Source organism: Macrobrachium nipponense, chromosome 21, assembly GCF_015104395.2.
Source record: "Macrobrachium nipponense isolate FS-2020 chromosome 21, ASM1510439v2, whole genome shotgun sequence".
NCBI lineage: Eukaryota > Metazoa > Arthropoda > Malacostraca > Decapoda > Palaemonidae > Macrobrachium > Macrobrachium nipponense.
Genome location: NC_087212.1, coordinates 64,614,660 through 64,632,074, shown reverse-complemented (window position 1 = coordinate 64,632,074; position 17,415 = coordinate 64,614,660). Strand labels below are relative to the sequence as shown.

General features: G+C 43.9%; 1 protein-coding gene across 5 annotated transcripts in view; it reads left to right on the top strand.

Moving 5' to 3' along the window:
- The window catches only part of LOC135198090 (arrestin domain-containing protein 1-like), a 278,270-nt gene that overhangs the window by 118,295 nt on the left and 142,560 nt on the right, over nt 1-17,415 (top strand). For all 5 annotated transcript variants that reach the window (XM_064225523.1, XM_064225522.1, XM_064225518.1 and 2 more), the window contains exon 5: nt 670-852. In XM_064225523.1, coding sequence (XP_064081593.1) covers nt 670-852 — 183 coding nt within the window. The remainder of the gene's footprint in view (nt 1-669; nt 853-17,415) is intronic.

Sequence of the window (17,415 nt, the reverse complement as noted above, 5' to 3'; positions counted from 1 at the left end):
ATGCATGCATTGCCAGATATCACAAGATTCCTTGCTTTCATCTGTTTTTTAACCGGATCCAGCTAGGCGCTAGAAATTACCCAATTGTTAAGACCTCAGGTTTTTAGCTATGAAAAATACAAATTGTCTTAGAAAACTTGTCATTTTACTCTAACAAGCACAATAACATTGAATGAAAATGTCTCAAACAGAATATGATAAACTTTTAATCCAAAAACATACTACCTCATGGTAGTATGTTTGGGATAAAAATGATATACAATTATTCAGTGGTTCCAGTACCAAGTATGCACATGTGAGTGATGCAAATAATGATAAGGTGAATGTATTGCATAAAGTATGTACAGTCATTTTGACACCAGAAGTAATTAACCCTCAGAAGTAATTAACCCTGTACTGTATGGTGGAGCACAGGGAAGTAAAAGACTGCTTGTGGATGGTTACTAAATTGAGGCTTCTCAAGCATAACACAGTTGTGCCTTGTTTTTACTATAACTGTACTCAAGAAATTAGCAATTATGCACTCTGGTTTTCCATTAAATGAATGTGTTAGCATTTCAGTAATGTAAGAAAATGTATTAGCATTTCAGTAATGTAAGAAGTTATTATCTGTATAATAGTAGTTTTTTAAAAATCATACATTAATAACGTTCTTCAACATTTTCACAGATGAAGATAGAATGTAACAAGCATGACTACATGTGTTGTTTATGGTGTAGAAGTGGGCCACTATCGTTAGTCTTGAGAGTTGATCGTTCAGGGTTTGTTCCAGGTGAATATATGAACATCAGTGCTGAGATTTCTAATATGACGCGTGCTAAGATCAACTTTTCAAAGGCACAAATCCACCAGGTATAGTATTTTGTTCTTATTATGTGTATAAAATTTAGATGACAAACCCATCACTCATAACTGTCATACTTCACATTGCCGAAGTAACATAGACATGTAACCTCACAAATTTTGGAAGAAAGAGAAAAGTAGTCTAAAAAGTGACTGTTGATGGATGAAGGCCTTGAATTTACCAGCAGGAAGTAGCCACTTCCTTATTCTTTTGCACATTTTGTGGTTAACAACAACCACCAGAAAGTTTAGCAATGCCAAGTTTAGAAAATAAAGTTAATTTCATTCACATTTTTTCAGTTTTCATTATCTTGTACTCTTATTCCATTCTTTTACTATTTTGTACTAATAACGCTTGGCTAACCTATTAGGACTGTCTTTGTAATCACCTGTGTCCCACCAGGTGGTGTTAGAGTGTTTAAGGGGGCCGGCCGGAACCCCTATATATGGTGGTATAGGGCGAAAAATGCAAAGTCATGAAAAAATTCATAGAGGTTCATATGGCAATTGAGAATACGTATACAAAATATTTTGTCAAAATTCCTCTTACTTTCGTAGTTACAGGGTAATTAGTTAACGTAACTCAATACGCCTAAAACATAGATCCGTACAAGAAAATGCAATATTTCTTCTATTACCGTAAATTTTGATAATTATTGTCAAAGAAATTGGGAGAAACGGCATCTGTAGACATTCTCCGAGTCGAGAAGGGAGACTTCACTTCAGTCAGCTACCATTCCAACCATCAGTGCGAGCACAAACTTCAAGTACTCTACACGTTCGATTTCACCTCTGACATTCGTTTGCTTTAACGTATGTTTATGTATGTTTCGGCAAGAATTTCATCATGCCAATGAGGAAAAGACAAGGAAAACATCTCGCTAACATACAGACGAAGAAAAGTCACTCAAGTATTATTACAGAATATCATAATATACGCGTAGTTAGTGAAGAGAGAGGGGAGGGTTGCATAGTAAGGGTTGCGTAGTAACGCCCCGCCCCGTCTTGCCTGACAGCACACGTCACACTGTGCCCAAGGCTACGATCTTTAAGCAAAGGGATCTTCATTTATGATAAATAACAGTTTGTTCATGAAACTTACCTGTCAGATATATATATAGCTGTATTCTCCGAAGTCCGACAGAATTTCAAAACTCCCGGCACACGCAGTGGGCGGCCAGGTGGTTAGTACCCATTCCCGCCGCTGGGAGGCGGATATCAGGAATCATTCCCATTTTCTATTCAGATTTTTCTCTGTCGCGGTAGTGAAAACACCTGTTTCCATTACCTCCGCCTAGGATTTTGAAACTTCATTAGCCGCTTAAGTATCCTACTTATTTTTTGAATGATTGACTTGGATTTGTGGCTAGGCATACGCTATCATAAATTAATTAAAATTTTTTCATTGCATATGATGTCTGAATCTAGTTAGCCTAGTTTCAGATTTTGTTGTCTGCAACGGGTAAGGGGAGGCTACCGAAACCTTCGGTAGACACTCGTTTAGTATACATGACGTTTACATGTTTTCTTTGTTGAGAGATCAATGTAATTAGTGTAATGTTGACTGATTCCGAAAAAGACATATGATTCGTATGTACGCAAATTAGAGCGTGATAGAATCAGGAGGTCTTCCTCCACAGTAACAGAAGTTAGGATAATGAACCTACTAACCTCCAGTAGACTTTATTTTGCCTAACCCTGTGGTATGGCTTACGGGCCTAGAGGAAGTTCTGTGAGAAGTAATGCCCTTTCTATTATTGTGGATTACATCAAGTAAGCTTGAAAAAGTGCTCGCTCTCCAATCAGTGTTGTGAGTGTAGTGATGTTGATTTTGCCCCCTAGTGTTGTGGAGGGGGCGTCAGATCGGTCCTATAACGCCTCTAGGTCTAAACCTCTGTCGGACTCCCAGGACCAGGGAGGGGGCAAGTTGAAAACCGAAGGAGGGTTACGGGAACCCCCCCACCGATCTGGCGTCCCTTCGGCAGGATAAGGCTGCCAAAGATCGTGCACGTGCACGAATCATGAAAGATTGCTTCTCGTCCTCCGAGGCGTCCTCCCCGCAAGGTTGGAGCTCTCGGAAGGACTCGCGCCCTCTAAGAAGCTTTAGAGAAGAGGACGCTTCACGTCCTCTCTCTCGTCAGGAGGGAACGTCAGATCCGCCCCATAACGCCTCTAGGCCTGGACCTCTGTCGGACTCCCAGGACTAGGGAGAGGGCATGTCGAAAGCCGAAGGAGGGTTACGGGGAACCCACATCGATCTGGCGTCCCTTCGGCTTGACTTAATATCGATAAGCGTGACAAAGACGCAAAATGTCGCACAGGCGGCTGTCGTCTTGGTCAAGAGATTAAAAATGTCCTTAAGGCAGGACCCTCACAAGGATGCCTTTCGAGACATTCAACGCTCTATCGAGAGGAAGGAACGTCTTTACTCTTGTAGCAAGGATTGTTTTCTTGCTTTCCAAGACGCTCCACCTTCACAATTTGCCTCATCGAAGGCCAGGAAGGCCCCTGGCTTCGTTAAGATGGCCACTTCGCTCTCTGCGAAGAGAGCGTTTAAGAGAGTCCAGGATTGGATGGATTCAAGGAAGGTTAAAGGGAAGACTTCGTTTGCACTTCCTCCATCTAGACTGAAAGGGAGAGCTGGGATCTGGTACGAAACAGGAGAAGAAACAGGATTGAAAGCACCGTCTTCTTCTCAAGGAGATTTCGCCAATTTGGTGGACGCTCCAAGGAGGTCTTATTTGTCATCGGCTAAGGTTTCCTCCTCCCCTCATGGCGCTATGTATACGTTATGTGACGTTCGCTTTACTACGAAACGGGATATTGTTCAAGCTCATAAGATTGACGTCCGGCAAGCTGATTTGCATAGTCAAACAGCTCGCCAAGACGCATCTTACTAGTCCCTAAGGGACGCTCTGTCAGTGGACAGAGATGACACTGGACAGACTATCCTAGTTTTCGACAGGAGAAGGGCAAAGAATTCCTCATACCCAAGAACACACAGGCGTCCTTTTAAATGCCCTTCTGCAGTGTAGACTGAGCGTGACAAAGACGCAAGATGTCGCACAGCCGGCCGTCGTTTTGTTTTTGTCAAGAGTGGCGAACGTCCTTAAGACTCGTCCTGATGACGATCACCGTACTTATGCTTAGGACGCTCGCGTTTCATGAGCGGCTCTCCCCTCGCCAGGAAGCCTCTCAAGTTACTCGTGTTGACGCACGTCATTCACTATGACGCTTCCCTTGATGTTCGTCGCTCTTCTATTCCGGACGCTCTTCAAGACGCTCAAAGAATGCAATCAGGACGTTCGGCAAGCACCTCGCGACGATGCCTTTCGGAACGCTCCGGCGTTCCTTTTTTGAGCGCGTGTCTGGATATGTTCATTGCATTACTAAGACGCAAAATGTTGCACAGGCGGCCACCGTCTTTGTTAGAAGGTAACGAAAGTCTTTAAGGCCGTCTTGGAGACGATAGCCTTATGTCTTCCTATAGTGCTCTCACACTTCAGGAGCAGTGTGCGGCTCTCCAGGACGCTTTTCGGGTGGCCTTTCAGAAGACGCTCGACGTCATAAACATTGATAAGCTTTTTGGAAGACGCTCGATGTCTTACACATCTGGACGCTCGCCAGGACGCTAGCGAGGACGCTCGCCAGGACGCTAGCGAGGACGCTTTTGAAGACGCTCGGCATCCTACACGTCATGACGCTCGGTAGAGCACCTTGCCAGGACGTTCTTCAGAACGATAGGCGTCCTACGCATCAAGACGTGCGGCAGGATTCCTGCAAGAACGCTCTTCAAGAGGGGCGTCGTCGAAGTAGAGGAAGGAGTTTGGTCTTGTCAAGATGTCTACTTCGCTTTCTACGAAGGGAGCGTTCAATAGAATCCATCACTTGATGAATTCCAGGAAAACTGTAAGCAGATTTCGGTGTCATAAAACGCCTCGTCTGCTTTCGGGATTGCGCTGCCGAAGGGGAACATTAAGGTCCTTCCTGTCGTAAGCCCAGTCTCTAATCAGGAATCCTGCCCCTTCCTCGATTTCTGCGGGAATCGGGAAGGCTATATGCTCGAATTCCTGGATTACTTTCCGTCATGCAATTGGGTTAGTTCTCATTGACAAGGTTCTTAATAACATTTTATCGCATAAGCGCGGGCGGATAAGTAACAAAATTTCGAAAGAGCTCTCATTCATTAGTCGAGGCTCATCCAGGAAAAAGACTTATAGACTACGTCCATGAAGTCTTATGTCAAATATCATAAGAAGCTTGAACTTTCCTTTTCGATCTTCGGTTCTCACTTGAGGATTTCCATTTGAATAATATTATTCCTTTTCTTGGCAAAAAGAATGAAGACAGTCGATTTCCATTCTCTCTCTCTTCCTCGTCGAGGAGGAAAGAATGTAGTAGAGAATTAGATGTTCAAGTGACTGCAATACTTAGGTATTTTATCTTCGCGTCATATTACTAATGTAAAGTTCAAGTCATATACGCATATCGTGGTTACCTCTACAGATGGCAACCGAAAGGACTGTTATTTTAAGTGTATTTAATCGGTCCTTCCTGCAAACTTCCAGGAGTTTCCGGTGTAAGGACAATGCTTGAAGGTATTGTTACAACAACACCAACTCAGCTTCTGCATGTAGCGAATTATGTTTCGCTTAAATATGCCTGCTTGAGAATTTTCTTATGATCGATAATAGTAACGAACCTATTCCTTCGTAGAAGAGAGTAGCTGGTAACTCAGGCAGAATAGTGCGAAACGAGAGGTTGCTGTCATTGTGGATGACGCAGTATATTTAATCGGTACTCCCGGCAACTTTCCAGGAGTTTCCGATTTAACATTTGGTTAATTAAGCGTAATGTTACGACAACACAAAATCAGCTTCTGTATTAGCGAATTCTGTTTCGCTTAGATATGCCAACTTGAGAGTTTCTGTTCAAATAATGGAAAATCTATTCCTTAGATGAATAGAATAGCTGGCAACTCGGCATAAGACTGCGAGAAGGTGAACATAAGCTGCTGCCTGTAACTGTCACAGTGTCTCACACTGTCACCAACTCAGTGTTAGGTAGCTCGTTGTACTGCTCAGTCGGTTACGTCTCTCTCTCCCGCGGGATTGATTTACGAACCGTATCTCTGCCCTACAATCATGACTTTCGCCTCGGGTTGAGGGGATTTCTGGTAATCATGAATAAACGACTTCCTTTTGCTAAGAAATTTTCAACAGAGATATCTCTTAGACATGTTCGGCGCTGCTTACCGCACTGTAACAGAATTCTGTACGAGTCTACCGCAGCATAGCACTATAATAATGCTCTCCTGCTTATGCAAAGCGCAGCCTTATTAGGGAAGGAAGCATGCTTAGTGAGGGAATGGATGAGTCTGCTGGGGACCATTTTCCTCGCTGGAGAAGCTTGTTTCCCTGAATAGACTGCAATTCAGACCTCTACAGTTTTTCCTACAGGAGAACTGAAATAACATCAAAGATCTAGAGATAATTCTAAACGTCTCTCAATGGGTTAAGGATCACCTCAGGTGATAATGAGAGGGAGCCAGGCATCCGGACAGAGGTCCTGGCACATAATCTAAAAGAATTGGAAGCAATTTGGTTGGCTCTCCAGTTCCTCGAAGAGTGAGGTTTTGGTCGAGTGGTCCAAATCATCTCAGATAATTCCGCAGCTCTCTCATATCCCAAGAAAAGAGAGATGGTTATCGGCATAGGCACGGAACGTAACGATCCTTAAGAGGTCGTTACACGATTGCACGTCCGTGCGGATCTTCTCGATCGACCGGCAGCAACTACTGACGTTTGACTTTTGAGTAATCCTCGCTTAGAAGTATGTCGAGAGTTGTGGAGACTTTGGGGACGTCCTTTCGTAGATTTTGCAATATTGAAGACGAAGAAGCTTCCTCTAACGTTGCGGCCCTTATTCTCGATTCCGAGAGCGGTAGCAATAGACGCCATCCTATAGTATGGAATGGGGATAGTTGGTTAGCCCTTTTCCCCTATTCAAAAGCTTAGGAAATGTAATAAGATAATCGCTGGCGTCAGAGGGAGTGAGAAAGACGCTGATCGCCCATGTTGGCCTTCGAGAGGCTGGATTCACAGAGGTCACGTCCTTCAGAGAGCACTTTCCAAGGACCCTTCACCCGAGAGAATCGGTCTACTCTAACAGCCTCACTTCGAGAGGTACCTAAAATCTCTCCGCTCTGAGTCTGAATGCGTTCAGACTGTCAAGAAGCGAGAGGATCTTCAAGATTAATTGCAAGTCTCATTGCCAAAGCAAAGCAGTGCTGCATATTTTGCAGTGTACCAATCGGAGTGGGCCGTTTCTGGACATAGGGCAGGAAGAATGACTGTTCCTCCACCTCTGACCTCTGTGAATTACTTTACCGCCTTCCCATTCCGTCTGAAGTATGGGATAAGCTAGCAGTCCCAAACTATTGTAGAATACGGAAATATGTTGACGGCCTCTAGGCTCAGAGATTCGGATCTGTCAAACAACAAAGCCCTTCACGATCTTTGAGGTCTGTGGAAATCTTGAAATTTTTTAGATCGAAGCTTCCGGCATGGAACTTAGATGTAGTCTGAAGTTCCTGATGTCAAAGCATTTCGAACCTCTCCTTTCTGTAAACTTAATACACGTAACCAGAAAGGCTAATTTTCTAACCACTCTAGCTGCGGCAAAGATGGTAGTGAGGTTTTAGCCATCATCAGAGGTTTTGGCTTTAGAGGACATAATTCGGTGTCCTCTAAGCCTTCCGTTCTTGCTAAGAACGAAAACCCGTCTAACCCTTGGCCCAGAGACCTGGAGATCAAGGGGATGGCACAAATTTTTGGGCAAGAGCCACAGAGAGTCCTGTGCCCTGTCGGGACTCTCAAGTTTTATCTTGATAAAACTAAAGAAAGTCGAGGTCATTCGGACAATCTGCGGTGTTCCGTAAAAAAGACCAGACTTGCCCATGTCGAAGAACGCCCTGGCGTTATTTTTAAGGAGTCTTTCTAAGAGGCTCATTCGTCATGTTTGAACAAAGATTTGAAACCTTTTAAAGTAAATGCTCACGAGGTGAGGGCGCGGCCTCGGAAGCATTTCAACAGAGCATGGGGACACTCGGTAATATCCTGAGTGCCACGTTTGAGCGAAGCAACTCTGTGTTCGCTTCACACTCCTGACGGGATGTGAAGACGACTATGAGATCTGCGAGTCGCTAGGACCATACATATCCGTAGTATTGGAGGCAGGAAGCAGCACGAATCCTATCCTATAGAAAAGGGATAGGTGTGCTTTTAACTTTGAAGGGTTGGTCGCTTGAGGCGCTTTCCCTTTCGTTAGCCTAGAAGTTATGGGACTAACTTCGATAGGTTAGGTCAGGTGGTGGTTTTAGCTTCGTTGCCCTCACAGTATGGTCAATATGGTCTAGTCACATTGTGGTCACGCTCCCGTTGACAGATCATCTAGAGCGCACCAACTACACAGGTCACTACCTTGTTGGCAACTCTAGTAAAGCAAAAGCAGACTTCGGTGATAGTAATCAAGAAGTCAGCTATGCTAACAGGTAAGGAATCAAGATGTCAATCATCTGCACTTGAGGTGTTTCCTAATCCTTCTATTCTGTCCCTTCCCACCTCCAATGGTGGGATTCAGCTATATATATATCTGACAGGTAAGTTTCATGAACAAAATGTTATTGTTATGATACAATAAAGTTTGTTCATACTTACCTGGCAGATATATATAATTAAAGTACCCACCCACCTCCCCTCAGGGACCAGTGGGATTGAAAAATCTGAATAGAAAATGGGAATGATTCACTGATATCCGCCTCCCAGCGGCGGGAATGGGTACTAACCACCTGGCCGCCCTACTGCGTGTGCCGGGAGTTTTGAAATTCTGTCGGACTTCGGAGAATACAGCTATATATATCTGCCAGGTAAGTATGAACAAACTTTATTGTATCATAACAATAACATTTTTAGTTTTTTAATACCCAAAATGGAATATGAAATTCATAATAATCATGATTTATTTATTAAATTGTCTTTGTAAAAAGAGAGTACACCTTCGAGTTTCACCTCTGACATTCTCTTGCATTTACGTTTGTTTATCTTTGTTTCGGCAAGAATTTCATCATGCCAAAGAGGAAAATACAAGGAAAAAATCTCGCTAACATACAGAAGAAGAAAATTCGCCGTAATAAGCCGAGTTAGTGAAGGGGAGAGAGAATTGCGTAGGAAGGAGTGCCCCATCTTGCCTCAAGCAGTGCCCCAGGCTACGATATATGAGCAAAGGGATCATCATTTATGATTAAATTATGATAAATAAAATAGTTTTTGGTTTATTAATACACAAAAAAGAAATATACATTCATAATAATCATTATTTATTAACATTGTCTTTATAGAAATACGAAGGAAAACTTTGAATGCCCATATCTCAAAACTATACTTATTGACCTTCAAAATCTATCTTCTCACTTAGTTTTAAAGCTATAACATTGGAATTTGGTATATAACTCAGAAAAACATTATAGAACAATCAAATAGAGCCCTTTTTTCCAATTTTTGTTTCGTCTTTTTTTTATAAATTCTTTTCTCCTGATTTATAGGGTTTATTTTTTTACCATATTGAAAAATTCATATCTAGAAAAAAAAATTACTTTTAGAAAAAAAACTCCCCATTCGATTGGAGGTCTACATCAGGTCTATATATGGTAGTAATCCCATGTCTTAATATTAAATATCAAGGGAGGAGATAGAATTTGAAAAATGGTTATTTTCGGGATAAAAATCCCTGGCGTTACAAAACCAAAGGTCAGAGGCAAAAATCATATGCGGTTTGGAGATGTCCCAAGTCACCTTATTAAGTGTTATGAATATCAAAGTCCTGTCCTTAAAAAATGGCATTAGCCGGCCGGCCCACTTAAGTTCTTGTCAGAATTCTTCATGCCGTGTCCTTGAGCACAGGGTGTGAATCGGCGTTAGTAATAATGTTTTCTGTTTCTGGCTGATTTTCTCCCATACATTATTGTGCTTCTTTTATGTTTTGCATTATGTCATCTATTACAAGCAGACGAAGCATTAGGCTGTACTAGCAAACTTGATAAAATACGGGTGCAGAAGTGAAAAATTTATATGTACTATTTGTTCAGAATATTAATGTACACAATATTATCAGTTTGTCCACAACTTAATTTCAAGTTGGCAGAGTCAGTTGCTCTGCTCATCACTACATACAGTTGGCCATGCGTGAACATGGGTGACGGCAGAAACACACCAACACGATCCAAAGTCTGGCCCTACAACTTGTTTGCAGTGAATGAGAAGGCCAGGTTGATGGGAAACTACCTGCGCCGTAACTGGAATGGAAACTGGTTGTCCGAAGGCATCAGAGGAATCCGGGGGATGAACAGACGTTTGCCGGTGTGAGGGCCCGTTGCTATCACTGCTTCGATGACGTGGGAGTTTAGCTCCATAATGGTGTACCTCGTTCCGTTGCAATCTCCATTGGCAGGATCGAAATTACGAGGCAACATTACTGGGCAGTACTTCTTCAACATTATTTTGTGCACTGGTAGTCCCGATGGATTTAAGTTATTAAAAAAATCTTACGGATATTGATGATAATTTTCATCTTCTATTGTGTCCGAGCTGAAATATTCGCGACTTTCCCCGGTGAGGGCCCGTTGCTATCACTGCTTCGATGACGTGGGAGTTTAGTTCCATAATGGTGTACCTCGTTCCGTTGCAGTGTCCATTGGCAGGATCGAAATTCCGAAGCAACATTACCGGGCAGTACTTCTTCAACGTTATTTTGTGTACTGGCAGTCCCGATGGATTTAAGTTATTCAAAAAATCTTGCGGATATTGATGATAATTTTCATCTTCTATTGTGTCCGAGCTGAAATATTCGCGACTTTCTCCGGGGAAGTTGTACAGAAATTATGTATGAAAATTCGTAAAGTAACTAAGTCTACGGGAATAACCAGCCTCGTTTCACGGCCAGAAACAGATCAGTTTCAGGGAATCCCTTTTCACCCCCACCCCCTACAAACCATCTTAGGGGTCCCCACCATAACCCTGCCAAGTTTCATGACTATCTGACCAGCCGTTTGGCCGTGATTGAATGACAGACAAACAGACAGTACGTTTATTATAGTATGATAGGGATGAGTTTGTGGAAACCAAATGTTGCAGTTGTGTATGATGGCATGTGTGTTAGCTTAGCTGTTGAGGCATGAGTGTGATTTTCTTCATATGAAGATAAGAAATGATCTGATGAGAGGATAAAGTTTTGTGAAGTATCGGGAGATGCTAGAGGCTGATAGATTACATAAACAATTTGTTACAGCGCACCCTAAGCTTACCAAGTATTTTCTGGCTGTCTCCCAGTGTTGCTTCTCCTCCATTAGTGCTCCTTCTTTTGGTCCCTGTTTGGATCAGGAGAAAAACAAAACGTAACTAAAAATATTCTTTTAATATGGTTAGAAATGTACCATGGAAGGATTGAGTATGCTCTAATTACCTTTGGCACTTGTGCTCTTGGTGGAGGTAAGACTTCATTTTAAATGATTAAGTAACTAGCTCCATTAATAAAGGGATTTTGACGTAAGGAAAAATCTATTTCTGGGCGATTGGCTCGTGTCGCCAGCGAAATCCCGCCCTACCCATCCCATCGCCAAGATTGTCTGCTAACTTCAGGATGGCCACCAGGGGCGCAGCAGTCGGCAGCATGGGATGGAGTAGTAGTAGTAGGTGCTGCCCACTCTGTGGGTCGGCTCCCCTCTTGTGGGGATTTTGTAGTGGGAGATTTCTATTGGCATTTGGCTCGTGGTAGTGGTCTCACTCGCCATAGTGTTCATACCGACACTCTCTGGGAGGGTGAGCGAGTCAGTTATACTGACCTTTTTCTTTATTTATTTATTCTCTGGTATGTGTTAGTACATTTACCCTAGAAATAATAGATTAAAGGATATTTCGCTGGCGACACGAGCCAATCGCCCAGAAATAGATTTTTCCTTACGTCAAAATCCCTTTTCTGGGCTCAGCTCGTGTCGCTGCGCGAAATCGTACCAGAGAAATAGACAAGATTGTAAGACATTCAAGAAAATTAAAAAGGGTCTCAAATAAAAGATAAAATAAAAATAAATCAATATAATTGCTAATAAAGATACATATACACAGTGATACAAATAGAAATATTACTTAAATATACTTATTGCTAATAATATTTCTTAACTTAAGGTAATATACATATATACAGGAGGCATATCATATATGTACAAAAATAGTATTTGTGTAAAGCTTATGTATCAAAAACATTTAAAGCAATTAATATACAAGTTGAATAAACAAATTCAACAATAACGAAATATAAATAATGTATATGAATTAATATACAAAACCCGTAACCATTATAAGAAGATGTATCTCCTAGCATAAAAATAAGGAGATGACATCCACGAGATCAGTAAACATCACAAATGTGAGTGTCCCTAGCAAAAAAATAAGGGACACCCACTATATCATCATTAAAGCAGCTAAGACACAAGGTGATCGTAAATGAACAAGGCAGGAATAGACGAACTGTTGGGTGAGGCAGGTAGAAAGGAGGACTGAATCTTCTACTAAGGATTAGTCGGAGGTCAGGGGAAACTATGTTACCCGCTGCAACTGCTGAAAATTTCAGGGCTTCCAAGGACTTTAAGTAATGACGTTTGAACACTGTCGGTGATTTCCATCCAGTATACTTTTTCAACTCATCGAAGTTCATATGTTGGAAATAGTTAATTGAGGTGGCTACTGCCCTGACATCATGTGCTTTTGGAAAAGAGTCAGGATTGGCTTGTTTAATGAAGTACAGGATTTGTTGCCTGATGCCTTTAATAGATAAAGTACCACCTTTTTCTCTCCTAAAGAGAGGACCCGATGAGGATGAGGAGGTCCTAGATAGAAAGGCTCGTAACGTTGAAACTGGGCAAAGAGATATATCTTGTGGAAGGGGTAGTACCTTCCATGGTTCCCACCTCATCAAAGGATCTTCATTTTTAGCTAAAAAGCTACGTTCTGGTGAAAGTAGCACTTCCCCCGTGGGAAGGAACTGAATATGATCCGGATCTCTGGATAAAGCCGACAGTTCTGAAATTCTAGCTCCTGAGGCTAGGCTTAATAAAAATAGAGTTTTTCTCAACAGCATTATAAATGAGCATGTGTCATTATTGGTTTCTGAAGCCAGTTTTAGAACATCGTTTAAGAACCATGATACTGACGTAGGCCTTACAGAAGGTCTAAGTCTAGCACAGGCCTTGGGAATAGACGAGAAGTAGGAATCTGTCAAGTCTATGTTGAACCCAAATTGAAAAAATCTTTTTCAAGGCTGACTTGTTTGTCGTAATTGTGCTAGCTGCTAAGCCTTTTTCAAACAAGGATCTGAAAAAGGATATAGCCGAATTGATTGTCATGATCTTAATATCAGATTCTTTCAGGAAGGTTGCTAACTTTTTGACAGCAGCATCATACTGTCTCAAAGTTGAATCTCTCTTATCTGATTCCAAGAAGAGAATATTCTGAGGATCAATATTCGCATCCCTTTTCGCTGCAAACTTCATGAAATCCATAAAGTTAGGGTTTTGAGAATCCCTGAGGAAGCGAACACAGTCTTCGTTTGTACTGACTGGGAGAGCTTGGGATTGGGGATCCGAAGAGGACGGAGACCCAGTTCCAGGATGAGAGGATACCAATTGCTCTTCGGCCAGTCTGGGGCTACTAGAGCCACTTGACCCTTGAATGTCCTGAGTTTGTTTAGCACCTTCATGAGAAGATTCACCGGAGGAAAGACATAAATCTTCTCCCAGTTGTTCCAATCTAGAGCCAGGGCGTCCGTGGCATAGGCCAGAGGGTCCAGGTTGGGGGCCACATAACACGGAGTTTGTGGTTCGCCTGAGATGCGAAGAGATCTACCTGTAGACCTGGAACTCTCTGAAGAACCCATTGGAACGAACTGTTGTCCAGTGACCCATTATTTCCCGACTCTAGAGGTACTGATCGGGATTAGAGCATCTGCTATGACGTTTCTCACTCCAGCTATATGGGTGGAGGAGAGATGCCAACTGAACTTGTCCGCCAGGGAGAATATGGCTACCATGACATGGTTTAGATGACGTGACTTGGAGCCTCCTCTGTTTATACAATGTACTAACACTGCGCTGTCCAGGACTAGCTTTATGTGGGAGTACTTTGGAGGACGTAATCTTTTTAGAGTCAAGAACAGTGCCATTGCCTCCAGTACGTTTATATGGAACTGACGGAACTGAGGTGACCATGTTCCCTGAACCTTTTTGAACTGGGAATATCCTCCCCAACCGCTTAGTGAAGCGTCTGTGTGGATAGTGATCCCTGGAGGAGGAAACTGAAGGGGCACTGACACTGATAGGTTCTTGACTTTCGCCCACGGCCAAAGTCGATTCTTTAGAATCAGAGGAAACTGAGGACAATTTGTCCCTGACTCCTGATATTGCCCGTGAGCGCCAAATTCTGGTTAGGTCTTTCAGTTTGGCTTTCATTAGGATGTTCGTCACTGATGCAAACTGGAGAGAACCCAGGATCCTTTCCTGAGATCTTCTTGAAGCCAGTTTGTGACTTAGAAATTGCTTGACTGACTTTGCTATTTCCTTCCTTTTGGACGATGGAATCGACAGAGTATGGGAGGATAGATTCCATTGAATGCCTAGCCACTGAAAGTTTGACTCTGGAGTGAGTCTTGATTTGGTCCTGTTTATCTTGAAGCCTAGATATTCCAGGAACTGAATCACTTTCAGTGTTGCTTTGTTGCATTCCTCGACTGTTGAAGCCCAGATCAACCAATCGTCGAGATACGCTACTACCATAATCCCTTGCGACCTGAGTTGTTGAACAACTACTTCCGCCAGCTTCGTAAACACTCTCAGTGCTACGTTGAGCCCGAAAGGAACTACCTTGAAGGAGAATGTCTGGTCGCCTATCTTGAAGCCTAGATAAGGCCGGAAGTGTCTTGCAATAGGGATATGATAGTAAGCGTCTGTAAGATCGATAGAGGTGGTGACGGCCCCACGGGGAAGTAAGGTCCGCACCTGCGAGATCGTGAGCATCTTGAACTTGTCGCAGCGAATGGCTAAGTTTAAGCGGGACAAGTCTAAGATTACTCTTCTTTTTTGTGAGCCTTTCTTTGGCACGCTGAACAAGCGACCTTGAAACTTTAATCTTTTGACTCTCGCTATAGCTCCTTTTTGAAGGAGATCCTCCGCATACTCCGTCAGTTCTTTGGAAGGAAGTTGACGGAAAGGCCTGGATGGAGGTGGGTTCGATAACCAGCTCCACCCCAGGCCTTTTGACACAATGCTCTGAGCCCACTTGCTGAAGTTCCAACGGTGGCGAAAGTGAAACAGCCTCCCTCCTACCTGAAGTTCTTCATTGGTTCTGGTAACCTCCTCGGTCTCCTCTGAAGTGCTTTCCCCTATTAAAGGGGACCTCCACGTCCTTCTCCCACGAAAGGACGTTTACCTCTGCCTCCCTTACCCGAGCGGTCATACTTCTGAGAAGATTGACTCTCGAATGTTTGGTTGTTAAGCTGGAGAGATGGCATAAGAGGTGGAGGGCTGAGGCTGAGGGGAGATCACATAAATTGGCTGTGATTGAGCCTTTGAAGTGGAGGGCTGGGCTGTTTGGACTAAGGGAACCGCCGGAACTTGCTGAGAAAAGCGTGGCTGCTTTTTCTGGTAGGGCTGGAAACGCCTGGGTTTCCTTTGCCCTTTACCTCTAGCTGCAGGATCTTGCCTCCTCCTAGCCGTAAGGCCCCAACGGTCCTTAAGGCTCTGGTTCAACCTCGTAGCCTCTGACTGTACTTCCTTCACCATTGCTTCTGGGAAGAGATCTGCTCCCCAGATGCTTGACGAGAGTAACCTATTTGGCTCGTGCCGAATGGTTGCTTCTTGTAGGACATGCTTCCTACAATTCGTTCTAGCAGTGGCAAACTCAAACATATCTGACTGTACCGTTTGAGTCAGGGATTTGGTCATGAGTTTGAAAAGCGGCTCTGAACCATATGCTATGGTGGCCACCTCGGTCATAGCCATAGAATTAATTGATCTGGCTAACCGTGACTTAGTGTCAAACTCAGCCTGAATAAGGCTATCTGGAAGCCTGGGTAGCTTTTCACCAAACTGCTCCATAGCACAGTCCGGTTTGAGTTTGCCAGCTGAGAAGGTGTTCGGTAAGTCTTCCATAATTCTCCGGCGGCTGAAGGAAGTAACGGAGATGTAGTGAGGATCTGCTTCCTTCAGTTGAGGCATGGGGTCCCCCTTCTGGGCCGCTGGGATGGTAGAGGTCGCGATCTTAGTTTAGGAAAGGGAGTGGAGTACTCTCATCCATAGTGAAGATCGTGAAGGGACTCTTGAAGGGTTGGATTTTTGTATTCGAACAATCCATGTCCTCCAAACACCTGAGCCATTCTCTCTGAGCCTGGTCACGTGAATAGAGGACCGTCTCCTTCGGTACCCTATCATCTCGAATCATGGCTGAGGCGGTGAGCCTTGCGTAGCCGATGAAGGGAGGCTGAAGATCTTCCGGGTAGAACTCGAAGTCCTCTATTCTTCGAGTTCCAAATTCCGGTATGGAAATGAGACCGTCCTGGAAGGGGGCGTATGACGCTACTCTCCACGGGTTGTTCATCGAGAACGGAGGTAGCGAGTCATACGGGGGAAGCTGAGCTCCACCTGCATTGGAAGGTGGAGGAGAGGCTAGAGGAGCTTGGCTCAGTCCGGCAATAATGGAGTCTTGAGAAGTAATCCTATCCGACAACCGAGAGATCATTTGTTCCATGCTACTCTTTAGAGACCCAACCAGGTCGCCCACCTGTTGTAACAGGCCAGCATTGGATTCCAAAGCCGGAGCTGCTGCGGAGGTGGAGGGGTAGCTTTGAATTGGAACCAAAGGTAGCGGAACTGACGACTCAGCCGGAGTGTGAGATCTCTCTCTGGAGGATTTACTCCTCGAGGACTTAGAGCCGGACCCAGAAGCCTTAGACCTGTCTGCTCCGGGATTCCTAGCCGGAGACTTACGAGAAGAGGATGAGGTCGAAGTCGTCTTCTTAGACGACGACGACGACTTTGTCAAGGATTTCACTGCTTGACCCTTGACCTTGGGTCTAACCGAAGCGTCAGGAGGAGTATACAATTCATCACCCGTAAAGCCTTGGAAGGATGGAGAGGTTGCAGGAGTAGAAGAAACAGTTACGCCCAAGGGTATCCCTTGGGTGTCCACCTTACCTACCTCGACCAACAGGTCGTCTACACCTACCATAGGTTCTACATTAATATCCAACGTCGCGACTTCCGAGGAGATATCCTGGCCTTGGTCAGTCAATGAGGCAGCCAGCTGTTGCTGGATGAAGGCGATAGTCGGGGCAGCCTCTGCTGGGTCGACGTATCCTGTCGCCTTGCCTCCGGGGAAGATTAGTACCGCCAACCTTTTCTCTAGAATGTAGGGCATACCCTTGGCGGCGTTCTTCCCGAAACCGCCGACCCAGGCCCGCAGGGTTGCCAGT